This window comes from Papio anubis, chromosome 17, assembly GCF_008728515.1.
Source record: "Papio anubis isolate 15944 chromosome 17, Panubis1.0, whole genome shotgun sequence".
Lineage (NCBI taxonomy): Eukaryota > Metazoa > Chordata > Mammalia > Primates > Cercopithecidae > Papio > Papio anubis.
This window is the reverse complement of record NC_044992.1, coordinates 32851542-32875651: the sequence shown is the minus strand read 5'-3', so window position 1 is coordinate 32875651 and position 24110 is coordinate 32851542. Positions and strand designations below refer to the sequence as shown.

The window sequence follows — 24110 nt, the reverse complement described above, 5'->3', positions numbered from 1 at the left end:
GAACAGTAGTTTTTGTAGTTTTATATTGGATACTGAGGCATTACAGGGAGGCATGAAAGGAAGAGGAATGAGGATTGAGACATGTGAAGACATTATGCATTTTATCAATGTGCATTCCTGTATTTCAGTAAGGTACATGCAGTAGTCTAAAGAACCAGAGTCATTACTCTAGTGGCTTACATTTACTGTCTCCAACATTTTAGCCAAGTGACACTTGAGGTTTTTATCTAGGCATTTCACTTAAATGAACAAATCATGGCTGTTATATTAACTTGAAATAAAATATATTTAAACATGTAGTTAACATGCGCTTTCTCATCATGAATTATAAAGGTGCCCAAATTATGGGTATCTTAAGTTGATTTTTTTTTGAAAAATTGGTTGTGTGAATCCAGCTCTTGCTTATGGCTGAGAATGTTCCTAAAGTTCATTTCACTATCCCTTAATCCTCAATAGCTACACATAGCCCCTCGCCTAGTGTTGCACTGCTTTACAACTCTTAGGCAAATTACCTACCATAAGCTCCACAGAAGAGTTTTTTAAAACTTAAAATCCCTGTCCCACCAGCTGTGGTGACTCACGCCTTTAATCCCAGCACTTTGGGAGGTTGAGGCAGGCAGATTGCTTGAGGCCAGGAGTTCGAGACAAGCCTGACCAACATGGTGAAACTCCATCTCTACTAAAAATAAAATACCAGCCAGGCATGCTCTACTAAAAATAAAAAATCAGCCAGGTGTGAAGGTACACGCCTGTAAGATCCCAGCTACTACTCAGGAGGCAGGAGGCTGAGGCATGAGAATCACTTGAACCTGGGAGGCAAAGGTTGTAGTGAGCCGAGATCACATCATTGCACTCCAGCCTGGGTGACAGAACGAGATTCTTGTCTCAAAAAATAAAAAAACCTATTTAGTTTCATCCAGGACATTAAGTGAAAGTGTTTAATGTGAGTGCAGGTCAGTGAAGAATACAATGGTGCCCCTGCTTTGATATGTGGGAGGTGCCATCAGTTTTCCCCACCACTGCTTTTGTACCATCAGTGCAAATAACACAGAGAAAAAAAAAGTAATAGTATTATGAAAAGATTTTTGACTCTGTGGAGACCCCATGGGTTCTGCAGAGTATACTTTGAAGACTATAAGATTATGAGTTCTATAAAATACTAAGTACAGATGAATTAGAAAACAAGCATATATCCACAATTACCAGAATTTTCATAATGTTCCTTTTAGTAGATATGCCATCACTGATCAGTTACTTAGCCACTCCATGCCATCCTGTTGGGAATGCTACTATCTTTGAATTTGGAGCCATCAGTCTATCTGAGGCAAACCTCAGAAATTACCTGAGCCAGAATCATGCACTTAGCACTGAGTTCAACTCAGTCCTAACGTTGCATTTTGTTGCATCACTTCTGGAGCCAGTAAACATTCTGTTTAGAAATAGTTGCTATTGTGGCATCATTCACAGTTGCAATTTTTCTCCTGTGCTGTCGCATGCCTGTGCGAAGTGTATGAAATGAATCAAATATTAGAACTTTCAAGACTGTCTTTAGTGTTCTGCCCACAATATTCCACCAATGACCTTAGACCTTGAAATTGTGCTATAATGCTGCTTATATTGCAGTTAACCATAGAGAGGTACAGCCACTTAAAATGGGCCTATTATCAAAATTCTCCCTGGTATCAGTACCGTTCTTGGGGATACACTGATTTTAGAAATTACTGTCAGTATCCTCCTAAAAGAAGGCTTTAAAGAAAAATAGTTTCTAACAAGATGACTATCAGGAAGCTCTGTGGCTTGGGGAGTTGGGACCCTCTGCCTCATATTCTAGGTAACTGGTATAACAGTAATTATTAGGATTGTATCAAGTATATCTAAAGATTAAAAGGTAAAAAAGGCACCCTTAACTGTCTAGTTCTTTAAGTTCTAGGAAAAAAAAAAACTAGCAGGGATGACAAACTACATTCACTTTACAGTTACCATAAATTCTTACTCGGGCCCACCCATTTCCATCTGTAAGGTCGATAAGGTTACTCCACAAGTTTCAATGGCTTCATTGTTACAAGAAAGGGGGGAAATGAGAACCTTTAATAGGCTGTGATTTAGAACCACTGCTGATAACCTTTGGCCAGTGTGAGTCAGGGAAGGTGAATATGAAACACTGCACAGCAGGTTGTATCAATGCTATAAAACCTCAACCTTTAGACAAAAATTCAAACAGGTTATAAACCATGGGACTCCATTGAGGATGACCGTATCTATTAATAAAGTAGGCTATCAGTCACCCAAAAAGTGACAGCAGGGGAACAAACTGCAGCTTGCCTCTAGTGGGAATACCCTTGAACCTCGACCTCCAGGGGGACATAGTCTCGGGGAAGGGCTACCAACACACAAAGGGACCTAACCATGTATAGGGGAATGCTGTTTCCTCCCTTTTAATCCAATTGTATTGACCTGTTTCTCTCATCTTAAATATTTGTTTCAGCCTCTCACTTGAACCACCAAGACCATTTAACCAACTACTCTTTTTAAGCCCAAGATGACAACTGCCAACCATAGAACATGGGAATAGGTTTTATTTTCATCTTAAGAACATTTAAATTGGGTGAAGAAATTCAGCTTTTGTTAGAATCTGACAGGCTTCAAACACCTGTGATGGAAGGGTTACTGTCATATCAAAGTCCACCTAGTAAAGTTTTAGGTGGCCAGTGACTTTGTCAATTAGGTCTGCTGGTCCTGGCCCAATCCCTAGGACAGTTTGAGAGCCTGGTGCAATCTGAGTACGTCCAGCATCTTGAATTAAACTTACAGTCAATCCCAGCATTTTCGCATGGGCCAATAATGCAATCAGGGTTTCTTCATCAGGAGCTTTGACCACCACCTTGGGCTGGCCACAGTATTCCCATTGCTTGAGCATTTCAGGATTTCTTCTTTGAATCTGCTTGTAGGCTGAAACAGCAGCATGAGAGCACTGGGCAGCCACTTTCCCTTTTCCCATCTTTAAGTCATTTCGAACCACAAGAATCATCTTGTACTCCCCACTCTCTCCCAAGATGCTTGCTTCACTTTCAGTATCTGTGTGTGTCTTGCTCGTCTTGCTTTTGGGGAGCATCCCAAAGCGTACTCGGAGGCTCCAGCCCAGACACACGCCACAAGCAACTCCAATAGCCAAGCCGAGTGCACTGGGATGAGCCAAATATTCCATAACCAAGGATTTGGAGGGCATCTTAAGGGAAAGGAAAACAGTTATCACTATCCGGCAGTAACAACTTACAGAGGTATAGGCTTATCAGAGAAACATTTTGACTATACACTTAATGAGGTCATCTAGAAAAAAAGGCAAAACACATCTTGGATCTTATGCCTGTGCCCTGTTTCCAACACCCCCTTGCCCACCACCAGTGTACTAGAAAAGATTCAAGCATCCACATGAAACAGTTTAGGTCATTTTGAAACTTGATGTAAACAAAGTTGCATAAAGTTCAAAAACTGTATTCCTCAGTCTTCCCTTAGTCTTGTGGAGATGTTCTGTTTTACCAAGATGCCTAAGATTTAAAGAAACCAAAAATAACTCACCCCTTTCCTGGAATATAGTGCTAATCTGTGTTTTCACAATGTTCTGGGTTCTCAATGGAGATGGTATCAAATAAGTGACCCTCAGAAGAACCTCACTGTCACATTAATGGGCCTGGAGTGAGATGCTGAAATTTACTAAGCCTGAGCAAGGATGCTAAAAATCTTACAAAAGGAAAAGTTGTCCCATTGGACATTAGTGCAGCTGAAAAACTTAATAGATGAGAACTCAACATCATTTTACATAAGAACACAAAATATTTTTTGCATAGTTTTACTATGTATAGGTGCTCCTCAATTTCCCATGGGGTTATATCCCAATTAATTGAAAATATCGTAAGCCAAAAATGCATTTAATACACCTACAGAACATCATGACTTAGCCTAGCCTACCTTAAATGTGCTCAGAACACTTACATAAGCCTACAGTTGGACAAAAGTCATCTAACACAAGACTATGTTATAATAGTGTTGAATATCTCCTGTAATTTATTGAATACTGTACTGAAAGTGGAAAACAGAATGGTTGTATGGGTACTCACCATTAATGTACACAGCTGAAAGCACAGTGGTCCTGAAAAATGTTTGAAGCACTGAAATGAATTAATTGCTGGATGATGGGGATGTAATAGGGTCCTCAATTTCTCTCTCTTCTGATGAACATCGAGAATAGGTGGTAGAAGGCATTGGGACATCAACACTAGTTGACGGTTTAGCAAGCATAGTGTTGTTCTTCAGGAAGACACCAAGTTTTGACTGTACAGCTTGTTTCTTTTCATTATATATTTCTCTGTAGCAAGCAAGAGCATCCTGTATCTGCCTGTCAACTGTGGCGAATCTCTCATAATTTGACGTCCATTTCTTCTAACATCTGTAGGCCGCTGCTGATAGCAGCAAATGCCTCTGCCAGTTTCTTTGCTGTGAACTTTCTAGGTGCCGTGGGTATAACTTCTTCCACTGCCTCAACTCCTTTACTTCTTTCTTCCTCCAGTGCAATCAGCTCCTTATTGCAAAGATCTTCAGCCACAATTATCCCATGCAGCTGTTCCTTAAAAGCTATGGCACCTTCATTACCAGCACGTGTTGCCTCACCACTGATCTTTACATTGTGAAAATTATGACGCCTTTTGAAGCGCTGGAACCATCCATGACTTGCTTTAAATATTTATGTATATGTAGGATCATTGGCACGGTCTTTTAGCATATTAAAAAGACTTCTTGCCTTAGCCTGGATCATCAGTAGGCTGAGTGGTATGCGCTTCTGTACCTGGTCTTCCATCCACATAACAAGTAATTTTTCCATATCATCAATCGGTCCAGCCCTTTTCTTTGTGATGACAGTGGATTTAACTGATGCTGACGATTTCGCTGCATCACTGATTCGCTTCTTATCCTTTAAGATGGTTGAAATCGTGGATTGCGAAAGTCCTAACTCACATGCAATGGCCATTACTGGCTTGCCACCTTCATGCTGGGCAATTATCTTGAGTTTCGTTTCAAGAGTAATTGCCTTCCTCTTCTTTATCTCACCAGAAACAGGAGACACTGATGGACATTTTGTAGACATGATGGAATGTGAAAACACAAAACACAATATCCAAAAAAGCTGACAACACAGTACACAGTAGAGGATGGGTTGTTCACTCCCGTGATGGGAGCTGTGGCTCGCTGCCACTGCCCAGCATCACAAGAGTGTACTGTACCACATTATCACTAGGCCAGGAAAAGATCAAAATGCAAAACCTTAAGTACAGTTTCTACTGAATGGGTATCGCTTTCACACCATCCTAAAGTCGAAAATTCTTTTTTTTTTTTTTTTTTTTTTTTTGAGACGGAGTCTCGCTCTGTCACCCAGGCTGGAGTGCAATGGCCGGATCTCAGCTCACTGCAAGCTCCGCCTCCCGGGTTTACGCCATTCTCCTGCCTCAGCCTCCCGAGTAGCTGGGACTACAGGCGCCCGCCACCTCGCCTGGCTAGTTTTTTGCATTTTTTAGTAGAGACGGGGTTTCACCGTATTAGCCAGGATGGTCTCGATCTTCTGACCTCGTGATCCGCCCGTCTCGGCCTCCCAAAGTGCTGGGATTACAGGCTTGAGCCACCGCGCCCGGCCAAGTCGAAAATTCTTAAGTCGGAGACTGTCCATACTGAATTTTCCAGAAGTGTAACCATCATAAAACAAAGGAATGTCATTCTTTATTATTTTAGAAAATGCTGCTACTTCGGCAAAGCTGTTCATAATATTTGAGTCACCAATAAAACACTTGCATCAGTCTACAAATGAGGCTGCTGGATTCACAGTGCTTCTATGTAGAGGTGCAAGCAACTATCAGTTTCTTTTTCTAGTGGACTATTATCTAAGCATTTATAAACATGGGGCCACTATATTTGTAATGAACTGTATTTGTAATGTAAAGTGGTGCCCTTGGAATTGTGCAGTGCATGCATGACTGACACGGCATAGATGACAGCCCTGGAAGTACTTATAAATTTCCTTTATGTTCTTTAAAGTGAGGGCATTATATTAACATTCTTTCCACTAATTTTAACATAAAAGGGGTTATTGTCTTTGGTGGGGCAAAAATTCGTTTGAGGTGGGGTCAAGAGAGAGCAAAAAGAAAAAGCAATGGATATAAGGTGACAAAGAAAAGCAATTTTTTTTTTCTCCTAAGAAGAAAGGATGAGCATATTTAAATGTTAATGGGATGGAGCCAGAAGGCAGGCAGGTAAATGCTCAAGATAGAGAAAGCCTTTATAAAGGGATTTGGCCTTGGAAAGGAAAAAGGACACCTTTCCCAATTTGAGTTTTAAATCAGGTAGGTCCATGGATTTGAAGGCAGGAAAGTATTCTCCCGGAGGGAAGGTGCTCAGACAGAAGTTCAAATGGAGTAGAGAAGAGAAAGGCTGAAATAAAAGGTGTGGCAAAATATGGCAGGATTGCAGAGGAATATTGAAAGCATGGTTAAGATAAATGATGACTTTTTAATAGCAACATACTATTTGTGATTTTCTCCAGTAGTACTTAGAAGCCAAAAGACTAATAATCACTTCCTCCAAACATACAAACTAACTCCATCCACACTCATCCTTTGCTCTCCCCTCCTACTAGAATGGTAGTTGGATGTATCTGAGTTTAAATTATGCCAGGAGCAAGCCCCAAGACACAATGGTACAAGGGAATTTAGGATGAGGGTAAGTAAGAATGTTTGACATGATAGACCATGCAACCTGTGTTATTACATTTTTCTCTTTTGGCCTACCTGATAAAAAGCAACCTGTATTATCAAAGACTGATTTATGGACAACAAAGTGATGGATGCTATTTATCTAGACATGCTGTTGAAGAACAGGCGTGATGAAAGTAAGCTGGAAAGACTTAGAGCGATGCATGGGGTTTTGATTTTGGAGATGAATGATTACAAAGAGATACAAAGCCCAGAGCATAGCTATAGGAATGGGTATCTGAAATAGAAGTGTGACTACTTTCTACTTTCTCAATTCTTTTAGTTTTATGATATACTGCTTCCCTTCCACAAATACTGATTGACCTTGTTCTAGGGTCTAAGGGATACAGGAGTGCACAAAGCTGAAAAAGTCCATTCCTTAATGAAGCTTACACTTTAGCAATAGTTTTGAAATGGTCCAATCCCAATTTTGAATTTCTTTCATTCTGTTTTAAAACTGTGGTTTTTGTTTGTTTGTTTTTGAGACAGAGTCTTGCTCTGTCGCCCAGGCTAGAGTGCAGTGGCACAATCTCAGCTCATTGCCAGCTCCGCCTCCCAGGTTCACGCCATTCTCCTGCCTCAGCCTCCCAAGTAGCTGGGACTACAGGCGCCCGCCACCACACCCAGCTAATTTTAATTTTTTTTTGTACTTTTAGTAGAGACGGGGTTTCACCATGTCAGCCAGGATGGTCTCAATCTCCTGACCTCGTGATCCGCCCGCCTCAGCCTCCCAAAGTGCTGGGATTACAGGCGTGAGCCACCGGGCCTGGCCAAAACTTTGCTTTTATAGCTCAAAATTTCCACAATACTTTGACATGTATTGTGTTATTTGTTCCACTGAGAAGTGAGGATTACTGCCATATCAAAAATGAAGAAATTCAGACCAAGAGAAGTTAAGTTCAATAAAACAAATGTTTACTGGCTATCTATGTGCCAGCCATGCACCTTGTTAAGCTGAGGATATAGTGATGAATACGGGCCACTGTCAGCTGTTCACAGATGAGTAGTGAAGACAAATACTTCCAAGACTGGTAAATGTTACAAAAAGGTGTTCGATAGTCCCATCAGGGGTGAGATGGGAGGCAGTGACATCATCAGACATTAGATTCTCATAAGAAGTACACAACTGAGATCTCTCACATGGGCAGTTCACAACAGGGTTCACACTCACATGAGAATCTAATGCTGTCGCTAATCAGATGGAACTCAGGAGGTAATGTGAACAATGAGGAGCGGCTGCAAATACAGATAAAACTTCACTCACTTGCCCACCGCTCACCTCCTGCTGTGTGGCCCAGTTCCTAACAGGCCACAGGGATGCCTGTTCTAAAAGATACCTGCCTTCAATGTAAAGAATGAACTAGAAGCTGGCAATAGATACAGGGAGATCATTTCAGAGGCTGCTATAATGTAGTAATAGTTAACATTTATTAAGTGTTTTGCTACACACTGGCTAAACACTCTATAGCAATTGTCTTCTTTAATGCACCCAACAGCACTTCAAGGTAAACAGAGCTGGTCATGGACTTACTATAGTTTCGCTTAAGCTTTCTGACTTTACAATGGTTCAAAAGCAATACATATTCAGTAGAAACTTCACCCATACAAACATTCTGTTTTTCACCTTCAGTACAGTATTTAATGAATTACATGAAATATTCAACATTTGTAGACCTTATGTTAGATGATTGTGCCCTATTGTATGCTAATAAATTAAGTGTTCTGAGCATGTTTAAGGTAGGTTAGGCTGAACTACCATGTTTGGTAGGTTTGGTGTATTACATTTATTTCCAACGTATATTTCGTTTTCTAAGAGACAGGGTTTCACTCTTTTGTCCAAGCTGGAATACAGTGAAGTGATCATAGCTCACTGCAACCTCGAACTCCTGAGCTCAAGCAATCCTCCCACTTCAACCTCCCCAGTAGCTGGGACTACAAGCACATACCAGCACACCCTGCTAATTAAAAAAAAAAATTTTTTTTAAGAGACAGAGGTTTCATTATGTTGCCCAAGCTGGTCTTGAACTCTTGGCCTCATATGATCCTCCCACCTCAGCCTCCCATGTAGCTGGGTTTACAGGCATGAGCCATTGTGCCTGGCTCTCAATTTATGGTACTTTCAATTTATGATGGGTTTATCAGGATATAACCCCACCCTAAGTTGAGGAGCATCTATATATATAATTATGATCCCCATTTTTCAGATGTAGAAAAATGAGGTACACAAGTTATAGCTTGCCTAGCTCATAAGTGGTCGCCTTAATACAGAGCCCTTGTTTTTTCTTTTTGAGACAGAGTCTTGTTCTTGTCGCCCAAGCTGGAGTACAATGGCACCATCTCGGCTCACTACAACCTCCACCTCCCAGGTTCAAGCGATTCTCCTGCCTCAGCCTCCCAAATAGCTGGGATTACAGACACCCGCCACCACGCTCAGTTAATTGTTTGTATTTTTAGTAGAGATGGGGTTTCACCATGTTGGCCAGGCTGGTCTCAAACTCCTGATCTCAGGAGATCCACCCACCTCGGCATCCCAAAGTGCTGGGATTACAGGTGTGAGCCACTGTGCCCTGCAGAGCCCTTGTTCTTTTTTTTTTTTTCTTTTTTTGGAGATGGAGTCTCGCTCTGTTGCCAGGCTGGAGTGCAGTGGTGCAATCTTGGTTCACTGCAACCTTCGCCTCTGGGGTTCAAGCGATTCTCCTGCCTCAGCCTCCCAAGTAGCTGAGAACTTCAGGTGCGTGCCACTAGGCCCGGCTAATTTTTGTATTTTTAGTAGAGATGGGGTTTCACCATGTTGGCCAGGCTAGTCTTGAGCTCCTGACCTCAGATGATCCACCCACCTCAACCTCCCAAAGTGCTGGGATTACAGGCGTGAGCCACCATGCCCTGCCGAGCCCTTGTTCTTAACATTACTATATCAGGCCTCTCCCAGCAGTCTAGATGAGATGATGGTCATTTAGACAACAGTAGTGAGAATGAGAAAGAAAAAAGTGTCTAAGGTACACCAGTCTGATTCAGTGACTGACTGAAGTCTGGTGATAAAAGAAAGGGAGAAGTTAATGACACTTAGATGTGAACAAATAGAGAATTTTGGTGAAATACCAGGTTTGAATGGAAAAGATATTGAATTAGTTTTGCTCCGAACAAAAGACATCTCAGAGATATCTAGAAAGAAGAATTAAAAAAAGATGTATCAGCTTAAAGGGCCTAGGATACATCAGTTTAAAGTCAGAAAGGTCTGGGCTGGAAATATAGATTGGAGAGACCTTACCATATAATTGAAATTACTGAAGAGATGGAAGAGTATGAGGCCACTGGACAAATATGTAGAATGAAGAAAGGACTCAAACATAATCCTGAGGAAATAAACATTAGAAATCAAAGGAGACTGACATGGCATGACCAACAGTAGGAGGGTCACATAGGGTAAACTGTAGAGCACCTAGTTTCAGTGCTCTTCCACTCAAGTGCCTAAATATGGTGACAGGGCTGCACAGACATAGTACTTATGGTTCCAGTGCCTGTACAGCCCTCACCTCACAAAACAGAGAGAATTCTTTCTTTTTTTTTGAGACGGCATCTCACTTCGTCACCCAGGCTAGAGTGCAGTGGCGCCATCTCAGCTCACTGCAACCTCTGCCTCCGGGTTCAAGCAATTCTCCTGCCTCAGCCTCCCAAGTAGATGGGATTACAGGCGCCCGCGACCACACCTGGCTAATTTTTGTATTTTTAGTAGAGACAGGGTTTCACCATGTTGGCCAGGCTGGTCTCAAACTCCTGACCTCAAGTGACCCGCCTGCCTCAGCCTCTCAAAGTGGTAGGATTACAGGCATGAGCCACCACGCCTGGCCAAGTTTCTATTTGATGCTTACATATCAGCAGGACTTTTCTTTGATAATCTAACAACCAGACTCCAAACTGAACAAATATTCAATTATTTCTAAAAAGGTATAGTAACCTCTATGTCAACAATTAAGATTCTCTGCAATAATTTCTAGGTTGCAAAGCAACCAAATATCCTATACACAGATTCAGGTACCGTCTAGAGAAGGAACTGCTCTATATAGAAAAGCTATTATGTGTTAGATAACACACTAAATCCTTTATATCCATTACCTCATTTATTGTTGCTATGAACACATAAAAAGGAAAATATATTGGCCGGGCGTGGTGGCTCATGCCTGTAATCCCAGCACTTTGGGAGGCCGAGGTGGGCAGATCACAAGGTCAGGAGAGCGAGACCATCCTGGCTAACAGGGTGAAACCCCGTCTCTACTAAAAATACAAAAAATTAGGCGGGCGTGGCGGCAGGTGCCTGTAGTCCCAGCTCCTTGGGAGGCTGAGGCAGGAGAATGGCATGAACCTGGGAGGCGGAGCTTGCAGTGAGCCAATATCCTACCACTGCACTCCAGCCTGGGTGACAGAGCGAGACTCCATCTCAAAAAAAAAAAAAAAAAAAAAAAAAGGAAGATATATTAGCCTCATTTTAAAGATGAGAAATATGAGGATCAAACAGAGAAGTTGCCTTTTTCTTTCTTTTTTTTTTTTTAAGAGAAGGGGTCTCCCTCTGTCACCCAGGCTAGAGTTCAGGGGCATGATGAGTGAGTTCAGAGGCTCACTACAGCCTCAAACTCCTGGGGCTCAAGCAATTCTCCCACCTCAGCCTTCCAAGTAGCTGGGACTACAGGCGCATGCCGCCACACCCTCCTAATTTTTAAAAAAATTTTTATTTTTGTATGGACTTGGTCTGCTATGTTGCCCAGGCTGGTCTGGAACTCCTGGCCTCAAGGAGTTGCTTGAGGTCGAGGCAGCAGCATCTCTTGAGTCCAGTTCTAAACCAATCTGGGCAACATAGTGAGACCTCATCTTTACAAAAAATTTAAATGATTAGCCAGATGTGGTGGCACATGCCCATACTCTCAACTACTCAGGGGATAAGATGGGAGGGCGCCTCAGGCTGGAAAGTGGAAGTTGCAGTGAGCCATGATCGTGCCACTGCACCCCAGGCTGGGCAACAAAGCAAGACCCCATCTCCAAAAAAATAAAAAGTAAAAAAATACACGAATAAGATAAAAAACAGAGAACAGTCAGTGAAAGATCCAAAAGTTAACAAGTGTATTTATTATGTCCCATATCTCAATGGCATGTCTAATCATAAAAATGCTAAAATTAACACAGATTTTTGTTCTTTAGGATGTTCTAATCTCATATTACTCTGATCAGATTATCATCGAACTCCTCTAAAAGAACATGTCTGTCTCTTTTTCTGTATACTTACTACAAGCGTATCAATAAGCTCAGTGCCTGAGTCTAAGGTAAAACAAATAACCATTCGTGGTCTCATAAATAATTCTGGGCAATGAGAGCAGAACAAAATAAGTACATCCTATAAAATCCTCCTCTTGGTGCCTTCTAATTCCCCTGCCTCAGTAAACCCATTTCAGTAGTGCTGTTGATCCCATTACCTCCTCCTGTACCATGCTCCACCTGATAATCTTTTTTTTAAGACACAGGGTCTCACTACGTGGCCCAGGCTGTTCTCAAACTCTTGGACTCAAGCAATCCTCCTGTATCAGCCTCCCAAAGTGCTGGGATTACAGGCGTGAGCCACTGCGCCAGTCTGCAGTTTACAACCTAAAAAAAACAAATAAACAAACAAATCTTTCCCAAATCTTCTCTGACCCTTAAGCCACTGTCTCACTTTCCCTGCACAGCATATTCCCTGAGTCTAGTACAGTGTCTGGGGTATGTTAGTAAGGATTAATACCTCTCTAGGCAATCTCTTTGTGTGATAAGCGGGGTAATTATTCTTTTTTTTTTTTTTTCTGAGACGAAGTCTCTCACTCTGTCGCCCAGGCTAGAGAGCAATGAAGCGATCTCAGCTCACTGCAACCTCCGCCTCCCGAGTTCAAGTGATTCACCCGCCTCAGCCTCCCGAGTAGCTGGGATTAAATGCACGCGCCACCACGCCTGGCTAATTTTTGTATTTTTAGTATAGATGGGTTTTCGCCATGTTGGCCAGGATGGTCTCGAACTCCTGATCTCAGGTGATCCGCCCACATCAGCCTCCCAAACTGCTGAGATTACAGGCGTGAGCCACCGCGCCCGGCCCCAAATTTTCGACTATATTCTTAGAAACCTTTTCTTTCCAAGCAGAGTTCGACAGCTCGAAACGCTGGGGATATTCGTAAGTGCCCAGTTGAGGGTGTGAGGCCTGCTCGCCATTTTATCAATTTCAGAGAGACAGCATCGATACTGCCTACATGGAGGCTTTGCTGGGAACTAGAAATTCTGAGTCCTGCCCTCCCCAGCAGTCCGCTCCTTTCTTCCCAAGGACGGTTCGCAGAACAGGAACAGAGGGCTCAGCGGCCCCTGGGCGGAAGACAGTTTATAAAGGAGAAAATGAAGAAGGTAGGTAATGAAATGAAGTGAAAAGAAACGTTCCTGCTGGAGAAAGAATTAATAATGATATTGGTTTCCTTCGCCCTGTAAGGAGCCAACCAACCTACCTACAGTACCTCTTTTCCTCACTCGCGCCTTCACTTCTGGAGAGCGAACACGTTTCTAGCACTTGAGCTACCTCTTCCGGGGTTCCTGGGTAACAAGTTCCGGATCAAGAATCGCAAAGCGAGCAGTCATTCTTCCTCTTGCTACACCCACAGGGTCCGCACTAAGAGCCGAACTGAAATCCCGCGAGGATCAACCGAGCTCGACGAAAGCAGGGAGGAACGTTTCCCTTCTGGAGGCGGTCTCCGGGGGCAGAGGGACCGGACCGGAAGTGACGTGAGCGGGTTCCGGTTGGCCGGAGCCCAGCGGCGGGTGTGAGAGTCGGTCAGGAGCAGCTTCCAGGATCCTGAGATCCGGAGAAGCCGGGGTCGGAGCGGGTAGGTAAACTAACTCAGGGAATTGGGAACCGAAGCCTGAGGCTGTCCTCAGAGCTTGGCGTCTTCCGGAACTCTCCTACTTAGGCATTGCAGATCTGGGGCGCCGTGATTCCGACTTCCAGCAGTGTTTTAGGACGCTGCTGACTGGATGTCTCACCCTGGCGGTAGCCAGGTTATTTGGGACACCTCCTCATGGCTGGTCACCCGGACATTGAACCCAGACACAGGACTCCCGGCTGTTCGTTCTCCTCTCCGCGGACTTGGAAGCCTTGCTAGGCTTCTTTAGAGAACATCTTAGTCCCGGGATGTCCAGGACCTTGGAGTAAGTGGAGAAGGTCTTCTCTGCTGATGACTGAGCTGTTTCTCAGGATCTGTCAGTTTGGTTTTTGCTCTCCCGAACCTCTAGCGCATGATGCTAGATGTATTCGCTTCTAAACGAAATCCAGGCGTGCAAGTGCCATCTAAAGCGCTGGTGGTACAGGGTAGCCAAGGGAATGGGCCTTCGCTCCGCAGAGCCCTGGGAGAGGAACTTCTCATTTTCACTGCTTTCATGAAAAAGAGTTGTCTGCCTTTCCAAACCCCTGGTCCCCGACCCCTATATTTTATTACAGTGGAGGTATTTGCAGTAAAACGTGAAGGTCGACTTAATCTCTAAAATTCCAGAAACCATATGTGGCCCTGTGTCACACTGCTAGATTACTAATAACCTCCAGAAGATTTTACACAATCATCTTTTATTTACCTGCAACTCCATGTAAAAATCTAATAATACACGTAGACTGGCCACTGTTGACGTATTTTGGCAGCATCGCTCCTTGTCCTAATGTTAACGTCTTTCATTTCTACTTTGGGGCTTGTCAGAGATTTTTGTGGACAGATTGCATTGATCATTTGAAGAAGCTTGTACAAGTGTTTCTAGTGTTGTCATGATAGAGAATTTAATATTCTAATTGCTACTACCTACTAATTGTATTGTCATTGGTTCTGATATTAGTTGTGTGTTGTTAGCATAAATGATGAAAGGAAGAAACTTATTTACTAGGCATCATTGTATGCATTGTAGCTTATGTTTTTACTGTGGAAGAGGGATGGTGGTACTGAGACAAATGTGACTGATTTGTGTAGGTATGAAGTGACTCTCTCAAGTAGAAATTTTTTATTTTACTACTTTGCCTACATTATCTTAAAGCACTGAAGGTTGCCTTTTTCTTTTGAGGGATATATCCTACTTGATTACAATTGATTAATACAGTTTAATTTCTGTGAGTCACATTCCAGAAGAAAATATACATAGAACCATGTTTTGATGCCTTTTACCAGTTTACCTATAACTAGTTTAATCAGTTTGTCAGTTTACATATTTTTCTTATTTTGAGTTTGAAAATTTGTTCACGCTTGGCTTTGAAACAAGGTGACGAAATTTGAGATATGGAATTACGATAGTTAGATGTATCATTAGTTTAACATTCGATAAATTTGCTTCTTGATTATATAACTGCCAAATCTGATCTTATATTCTTTATGTTCAATTGAAGGACTGACTATCCAGTTTTTCTCCCTTTTCCAACTTCGTGCTTTTGGCTTGAATCACCACTTTTTAGGATTTTGGTGACTGTTAAACTTTAAATCAGAAGATCTGGATTGAAGTCTGGGCTCCAACATTTGTTAATGGCTAATAAGTTACCTAACATTCTGAGCTGGTCTAGATTGTGTTGATGAAAATTCTGCTCACTTTCTTTCATACAACTGTCACAAAGATTAAATGAGATAGTAAACATGAAATTATTATATAAATGGAAATATGTTATCACTTCACTCTTAGAACTGGAGATATGTCAGTGTAAAATACTATTTCTTTGCATCATTATCTGAAAATATTATCACATACTTTTCTAAGATGATCTTTGAACACAGTAAAGTTAGCAAAGAATAGTTTGATACTGTGATCCATTGAATTAGTCACCATGGTTAATAAATAGGTGCCTGGAAAATGAGTATAGTTTTGCATTTGGGAGTTTAAATCTGATCCTTTTTGGTTGTCATGTATAGTCACTTGAGAATTTCCAAGTGCAGAAAAAGCTGAAGTTTTTTGCTGATGTATAGTTAACTAAAGAGTAGAAGTAGTCCTATCTTACGTTAAATAAGAAACATTATTATTGAGCCGGGCGCGGTATCTCAGGCTTGTAATCCCAGCACTTTGGGAGGCCGAGGCCGGCGGATCACGAGGTCAGGAGATGGAGACACTACTGGCTAATACGGTGAAACCCCGTCTCTACTAAAAATACAGACAATTAGCTGGGCATGGTGGCAGGCGCCTGTAATCCCAGCTACTCGGGAGGCTGAGCCTGGAGAATGGCGTGAACCCAGGAGGCGGAGCTTGCAGTGAGCCGAGATTGCGTCACTGCACTCCAGCCTGGGAGACAGCCAGACTCCGTCTCAAAAAAAAAAAAAAAAAAAGAAAGAAAGAAAAGAAACCTTATTATTTCGCTGAAACCAGGATTTAGAATTAGAAGGAATCTCTGTGAACGTATAAATAGATTCCTATTTCACAGAGGAGAAAATTAAGGCTCAGAAACAATCAGTAATTAGTAATTGGCTTGTTTGCAGTCATCTGGTTTAGGTAGTGCTAAAACCTGAACTGTAAGGTCTGAAGTGTTCTTTCTGTTCTAACAGGGTTGTATCCAGGCATCTCATTATGGTTTGGTAATATTTCCTGGTTCACATGAAAATAATTACTCTTAGGTATTAAAGGGATCTATCCACATATACACATGAATATACATATAGACACTTAAACCTTATTTACAGACCTTTTTTCCCTCTTTAGCTAGTTTAGTCTTATAAATTGTAGCATAACAAAAACTGTACTTGGCTAGATTTGAAGTGTAATAGTTAAGGAAAGAAAATCAGTTATATTCTTCAGAATAGTTTGTCCACGTTCATGCTTCATGACTGTCATGTGTTGAGTTATCTTCTTTCTGGCAAGTGGAAATGACAGAGGATCCTTGTAACACGTGTCTGCCGTGAATGTTGTTGCTAAAGAGTAGGAGAGAACTGGTCAGGCGATGTGGCCCGCGCCTGTAATCCCAGCACTTTGAGAGGCCCAGACGGGGAGATCACCTGAGATGGAGTTTGAGACCAGCCTGTCTAACATGGTGAAACCCGGTGTCTACAAAAAATACAAAAAAAAAAAAAAAATAGCTGGGTGTGGTGGCAGACGCCTATAATCCCAGCTACTCAGGAGGCTGAGGCACAAGAATAGCTTGAACCCAAGAGGCGGAGGTTGCAGTGAGCCAAGATCGCGCCACTGCACTGCAGCCTGGACAACAGAGGAGACTCCATCTCAGGGAAAAAAAAAAAAAAAGGAAAAGCAGTAGGAGAGCACTGTATTATTTGCTCGTACTAAAAAACAAATAAACAAAAAAAACCCAAACCCTCTGCAAGCTGTTTGTAATTTTAATATTTTGTTATGTTAATTATCTATTATATATAGAGCCATTTCTCTAGTTATTTAATTCCGGGTAAATAGTCATTGTAGAAGAGTTAATTCTTTGCATTGTTGGGTACTCTTTTTTTTGGTTCCATTGATTTCACAAACTTTTTAGTCTCTTTATTCTTTCTCGAAGATGATGGTGCTAGGTGCTACTGTCATTCCTGTTTTGTCCAAGTGCCCTTGGTGTGTCTCCCATTTTGGTGTGGAAATGAACTCTAGATTAGAGAATCCTAATAAACAGGACAAATTGAAGTGATAACTTTATTGTGGTTTTGTAAATTGTTAATCGGCTTTCACAAAGCCTTGCAAATATTTTGGGGAGTAGTAAATTGTTAAGAGCATATTGCCTCAAGAAATTCCTTATTTTGCATGGGAAAGCAGCTTTGGATAGAGTTTGCTGAACTGAAGTTAGGTATTATGTAGACCCTTATATAAAGCTCATTTTAAAATATGCTCCTTGGTTTGCAGAATCAAGGAAATTTGAATAGGAGATAATTTTCTGTGTCAGATAAAAGGTGATACTTAAAGATTAAGGCATATTTAAATTAAGCAAGGGCAATCCATTGAGTAATTATATCACAGCTAATATACCTATAATTGCTCAAGAGTTTGTTCGTATTCTTGACTACTTAATATTTTCAGTAGTTCATGGGAGTATTTTCTCTTGTCCTTAAGTTTTTTGATGATGACTTTGTTCTTTATAGATTATCTGGAAGGACTAGGCAGGTAGTGTTAAAAGCCAGGGCTATAAAGCTAGACTTTTTCAAATTCCAACTCTATTACTATGCGACCCTTGGATTAGTTACTTCTTACTTCTTGCTATCTCAGTTTCCTCCTAGACAATGAGGTCAATACCTTTCTTGTTAGGATTAAATGAATAGGTTTAAATAAAGCATTTAGAACAGTGTCTGTAGTATGTAGTTAACCATGATTGTGATCATTATCATCATGTGGCCCCCTAAGCTATTGCCAAGAACTTTTTCCCAGACCTCTTTTAAAAGCATAGCTTTATGTTGCTGCTTATTTGTTGTTTTCTCATTATTAATGAAGTTCCAGTAAATAAATATCTGAGTATACACTTCATTTTGTGTATATTTTACAACATATGTGAGATTCCTAACCAAATGAGGCATTCTTTTGGGCCATTCTGTTAACCTTTTGGTATTAACAGACTACATTATCTGTGTAAGCAATAACACAGAATTTGGCAATTTAAACTTTTGATGTTTAATGATGTCTTTTAGCACTTTCTTGGAATGGAAAAATCATTTTCCGGTGACATCTATTGCCTTATCTGTTCATTATCCAGTCAGTAAACAAACATCTTGTGTCCCAGGCCTTACACCAGGTTCTGGGGAAAACAATGGGAAATAAGAATTGTTAGGAAGGCAGCAGATGAGGGTCTAAGAGAGAGTTAACAATGTGGATATATGCTTCTTTGAGGCTGGAGCATAATAGACTTGGAATACATTGACATGAGATGATATGGGAAATATATACAGGATCCAGGTCATGTAGAATTTTGCAGGCCGAGGGAATGAGTTTGAATTTGATTTTGAGTGCAGTAGGAAATCATTCTGCAATTTTAAGTAGAGGAGTAATAGGATTTATAAAAAGTTGATTGTTGCTCATGTGTGAACGATGAATTGAAGGGGGCAAGAATAGAAATGGAGAGAGAAGTTGAGAGTCCACTGCAGTAGTCTAAGTAGAAGACGAAGATGGTCTGGACTAGAAGGGTAGCAAAGAAAATGGACAGTAGTGTGTGGATACCAGATATATTTGGTATAGGACTTGGTCCTGGATTAGATGAGTGGTAAGGCAAAGGGAAGAGTCAGGGATGACTAAGCTTCTGGATTTAGTGACTGGGTGGGTGGTTGTGCCAGGTACTGGGAGAAGGGAGATTTGGAGAAGACCAGGTTTGTTTGTTACAAGAAGGTGAGTAGGTGTAGGGAGAAAAGGACATGTTAATTTTGAGACACTTAAGAATCATCCAAGTCGTGCACATTTACATATATAAATCTAGAGGTCAAAACCAGAAATACAAATATGGGATAGTATTTTAAACCATGGACCAGATGAGTCACTTGGGGAGATAGGAAGAGGAGAGGGCCGAGGTCAGGTAAAAGAAAGATCGAGCCTGGGTGCAGTGGCTCATGCCTGTAATCCCAGAACTTTGGGAGGCTGAGTTGGGTGGATCGCTTGAGTCCAGGAGTTTGAGACCAGCCTGTACAACATAGCAAAACCCCGTCTTTATTTTTTTTTTTAATTAAAAAAAATTAATGATGTCTTTTAGCACTTTCTTGGAAAATCATTTTCCAGTGACATCTATTGCCTTATCTGTTCATTATCCAGTCAGTGAACAAACATCTTGTGTTCCAGGCCTTACACCAGGTTCTGGGGAAAACAATGGGAAATAAAAATTGTTAGGAAGGCAGCAGATAAGGGTCTAAGAGAGAGTTAATTTAAAAAAAAAAAAAAAAAAAAGATCTGGCAAAGGAGACTGAGAAGGTGTCTTATGGCCAGGCACTGTGCCCTGATTACAGAGTTGTGAGCCACCTGTAATCCCAACACTTTGAGAGGCCAAGGTACACAGATCACTTGACGTCAAGAGTTCAAGACCAGCCTGGCCAACATGGTAAAACCCCATCTCTACTAAAAATACAAAAATTAGCTGGGCGTGGTGGTGGGCACCTGTAATCCCCACTGCTAGGGAGGCTGAGGCAGGATAATCGCTTGACCCCGGGAGGCAGAGGTTGCAGTGAGCCAAGATCATGCCACTGCACTCCAACCTGGGCGACTGAGCGAGACTCTGTCTCACAAGGAAAAAAAAAAAGAGAGAAGGTGTCTTAGTCCATTTTCTGTTGCTTATACCAGAATACCTGAAACTGGGTAATTTATAAAGAAAAGGAATTTAATTTTTATAGTTGTGGAAGCTGAAAAGTTCAAGATCAAATGGCCACATTGGGTAAGGGCCTTCTTGCAGGTGGGACTGCAGAGTTGCCGAGAATATCACATGGAGGCGGAGGTGAGTGTGCAAGCTCAGTTCTCTTTTTCTCTGCTTATAAAGCAACCAGTCCCACCCCCATGATAACCCATCAATCCATTCACTTATGAATGGATTAATTCATTCATAAGGGCTGAGCCTCCATGACCCTCTTAAAGGCCCTGCCTCTCTAGACTGCCACATTAGGGGTTAAATTTTAACATGAGTTTCGGAGGGGACACATACTCAAACCATAACAGGAGTCTTTGAAAAAAGAAAGGTCAGATACACAAAACTAATAAAAATGGTTACATCTAGCAGGGAGAGTGGGGAGCAAGGTTTTTCACTTTTTTCAAATGTATATATATAATTATTTTAAAGCACATGAAAGTTGTTCTTGGGTTTTTTTTGGGGGGTGGGAGCGGTGCGGGGAGAGGGCCTTAAGCCAGGATCTCTGTCACCCAGGCTAGATTGTTAGATTGCAGTGGCACGATCACGGCTCTCTGCAGCCTTGACCTCCTAGGCTCAAGCAATCCTCCCACCTCAGCCTCCTGAGTATCTGGGACCACAGATACCATGAGGTGCATGCCACCACACAGGAGTAATTTTTTAAATTTTTTGGTAGGGATGGGGTCTTATTATGTTGCCCAGGCTGGTCTTGAACTCTGGGACTCAGATGATCCTCTCACCTGGCATCCCGATGTGCCAGGATTACAAGCATGAACCACTGTGCCCAGCCTATTTCTGTATTCTCTATTGTTTTCCATTGGCTTCTAACTATCCTTTTACCAATACCATACTGTCATGATTACTGTAGATTTATAGTAATTGTTGACATCAGTTAGTGCAAGTCCTTCAACTTTGTTCTTCATCCCAATTGTTTTCGCTACTTTAAGTTTTTGCATTTCTGTAAAAATTTGAATTGCTTTTTTAATAAAACTTGCTTGAATTTGATTGATCTTCATTAAGGCTATACATTACTTTGGGGGATGTATTAGTGTGTTTTCACAGTGCTATGAAGATACTACCTGAGACTGGGTAATTTGTAAAGGAGAGAGGTTTAATTGACTCACAGTTCTGTGTGGCTGAGAAGGCCTCAGGAAACTTACAATCATGGTGGAAGGGGGAAACAGGAACCTTCTTCACAAGGCAGCAGAAGAGAGAAGAGTGTGAAGGAGGAACTGTCAAACGCATAACCATCAGATCTCATGAGAACTCACTCACTGTCATGAGAACAGCATAGGGGAAACCGCCCCCATGATCCAATCACCTCCCTCCCTCCACATGCGGGGATTACAGGACCCTCCCTGGGCACATCGGTATTACAATTTAGGCGGGGACACAGAGCCAAACCATATCGGGGAAATTGACATGATAACAATATTGAGTCTTCCAAACAATCAACAAAACATGCTAATCATTTATTTAGGCTCTGTATAATTTATTCTTTCTTTATTTCTTTTTAGATTTTGCTTATATTTTGTTAAATTTGTCTCTAAATATTTTATATTTTCAGATGTTACTGAACCTGAAATTTCAAAAAATTATTCCAAGTATATAATAGTCCAGTTTTTATTCCAAGTATGTAGCAGAAAGTATTAGTTGTAATCTTTTATCCTGTGACCTTGCTAAATTCACTTTCTTCTAGTAGTTCTGAGCATTTTAAAATTTTCTTTTATTTTGACCTATGTTATTTAGGACTGTGTGCATTAACTTCTAACTACCTAGAAATTTTTTATTTCTTTTTTTTGTGTGTGTACTAAAGATTGACATAATTTCTGGCTTATCAGAGATTGTCATTTATAATGCCCATTCTTAGCAATTTTTTGAGACTTGTTTCTTAGCTTAATCAAGTGTGGCTCATGAAAAAGTTCCGTATTCCTACAGTGGTGTTGCTTTAGAATAGAAAGAATAGAGGATATAAATGTCAGAGCAGATGTTCACCCAGGCTTTTCCAAGTCCAAATTCGGTAGTTCTTCTACTTTACTGTACACAACAGTCCAGTGAGAGTATTTTCACCCCAGTTACACAAGTATAAATGTCCCAGGTATTTAAGGACAGTAAAGTAGGGAGTTTCATAGATATTATCTGAGTTTCATAGTCAGTTAGTTTAAGTGTTAACTGACTTGTTAAGAACACTCATCCCTAAGAATCAATAGGGATGAGTGTTCTGTTAATTCTAGTAATGGGAAACATTTGAAAATACTAGGACAAGCTAAACTTCTGGGACTATTTTTTTATCTTGTGTGCATATGTGTGTGACTCTAGAATTCCTCAGTGACCACTGAAAATCCTCTCAGTGGGCTGTTTTGTATAGTAGAAGAACTGTGGAATTTGGACTTGGACAAGCGAGATTGAACTCCTGCTTTGACATTTATATGCTGCCGACTTGCTATTTGGGGCCCTTGGAGCACTCAGTTTCTCATTTGTAAAAAAGCAAGGATAAAAATAACTGTCCCTTACAAACGGCTGTTAGCATTATGTTTGTTAACTATTTTTAAACTATAAATCGCTATACACAAGTAGTTATTATTACATACATCCAAAACTCTACCCTTGTGCTAGTTGGACTTTTTTTTACAATTAGAAAGGAAATTATGGCACTCATTTACTCCGTGTGTCTAATAATTGAATGAGGAAAAAGAGAATCAGGCATGTGAAGTGACAATGCCAAGGTCTCACAGTTAGCCAAATCTCCCAACTCTAGTCTGGTATTCCTTCATTATCTTAATTCTTGACCTTACTGTTAGTCCCCCATCTTTTTGATGAAAATGTTTTGCTAAGATTGCATTGGTAATGAAAAACTGCATGAACATTTAGAAGTAGATTAACAAAAATGAGAAATGGGATTTTTCTTTTTCTAATCTCTTTATTTATTTATTTATTTATTTATTTATTTGACAGACTCTTGCTCTGTCACCCAGGCAGGAGCACAGTGGCGCCAGCTGTGCTTACTGCAACCTCCACCTCCCAGGCTCAAGTGGTTCTTGTGCCTCAGCCTCCCAAGAAGCAGGGACTACAGGCCTGTACCACCACTACCGGCTAACTTTTGTATTTTTAATACGGACAGGGTTCCACAATGTTGGCCAGTCTGGTCTCGAACTCCTGGCCTCAAACGATCCTCCTACCTCCCACCTCTGGCACAGTGGCTCATGCCTGTAATCCCAACACTTTGGGAGGCCAAGGCAGGCAGATCACCTGAGGTTAGGCATTTGATAACAGCCTGGCCAACATGGAGAAACCCTGTCTCTACTAAAAATACAAAAATTAACGGGCATGGTGGCGCATGCCTGTAATCCCAACTACTCCAGAGGCTGAAACAGGAGAATTACTTGAACCTGGGAGGTGGAGGTTGTGGTAAGCCGAGATGGCACCACTGCACTCCAGCCTGGGTGACAGAGCAGAGCAAGACTTTGTTTTTTTTGTTTGTTTTTTTTTTTTTTTTGAGATGGAGTCTCGCTCTGTCGCCCAGGCTGGAGTGCAGTGGCCAGATCTCAGCTCACTGCAAGCTCCGCCTCCCGGGTTTACGCCATTCTCCTGCCTCAGCCTCCCGAGTAGCTGGGACTACAGGCGCCCGCCACCTCGCCCGGCTAGTTTTTTGTATTTTTAGTAGAGACGGGGTTTCACCGTGTTAGCCAGGATGGTCTCGATCTCCTGACCTTGTGATCCGCCCGTCTCGGCCTCCCAAAGTGCTGGGATTACAGGCTTGAGCCACCGCGCCCGGCCTAGACTTTGTTTTTAAAAGGAAAAAAAAAAAATTAGACCCAGGACAGTTTCTAATTTTTCAGCAATTAGAAACCTGTGATGAGTTGAGTGTATTTTATACATCACTAGATTTAAGTTGAGGAACTTTTTACTCCAGAAATACGTACCCTCATAACCTGCTGATCCATTATTGGGAGATTTATGGAGATTCTGAATGCTTTTAAATTGTATCCTAATTTGGCATTTTATTTTAT

The 24110-nt window shown here is 41.5% G+C and overlaps 2 protein-coding genes across 6 annotated transcripts in view; one reads left to right on the top strand and one right to left on the bottom strand.

The window, feature by feature from the left end:
* Positions 1 to 2556: 2556 nt before the first annotated feature.
* PTRH2 (peptidyl-tRNA hydrolase 2) lies at positions 2557 to 13540 on the bottom strand. Of its 4 annotated transcripts, XM_021928258.1 has the most exons (3): positions 12257 to 12369; positions 4116 to 5118; positions 2557 to 3226 (listed from the first exon to the last, which is right to left on the bottom strand). In XM_021928258.1, the coding sequence occupies exons 2-3, from the start codon at positions 4266 to 4268 to the stop codon at positions 2687 to 2689; spliced, it is 693 nt and encodes a 230-aa protein (XP_021783950.1). In that variant the 5' UTR covers positions 4269 to 5118; positions 12257 to 12369; the 3' UTR covers positions 2557 to 2686. The 4 variants fall into 4 exon arrangements, with proteins under 4 accessions (XP_021783950.1, XP_021783952.1, XP_017805531.2 ...); XM_021928260.1 differs by lacking the exons at positions 4116 to 5118; positions 12257 to 12369 and adding an exon at positions 13310 to 13540; XM_017950042.2 differs by lacking the exons at positions 4116 to 5118; positions 12257 to 12369 and adding an exon at positions 13301 to 13518.
* A 12-nt stretch (positions 13541 to 13552) lies between these two features.
* The window catches only part of VMP1 (vacuole membrane protein 1), a 136688-nt gene continuing 126130 nt past the window's right edge, over positions 13553 to 24110 (top strand). The window contains exon 1 of one of the 2 annotated variants that reach the window (XM_021928255.2): positions 13553 to 13675. The gene's annotated coding sequence lies outside the window, so the exon portion shown is untranslated. Of the gene's footprint in view, positions 13998 to 24110 lie in introns of both variants that reach the window. The other variant, XM_021928256.2, reaches the window with a different exon arrangement.

Coding starts and splice junctions, on each gene's coding strand:
- PTRH2 (XM_021928258.1), bottom strand. CDS start 4,268: ATGTCCCAATGCCTTCTACCACCTATTCTCGATGTTCATCAGAAGAGA. Junction 3,227..4,115: donor TTCAGCTGTGTACATTAATG/GTGAGTACCCAT, acceptor CTTTCCCTTAAG/ATGCCCTCCAAATCCTTGGT.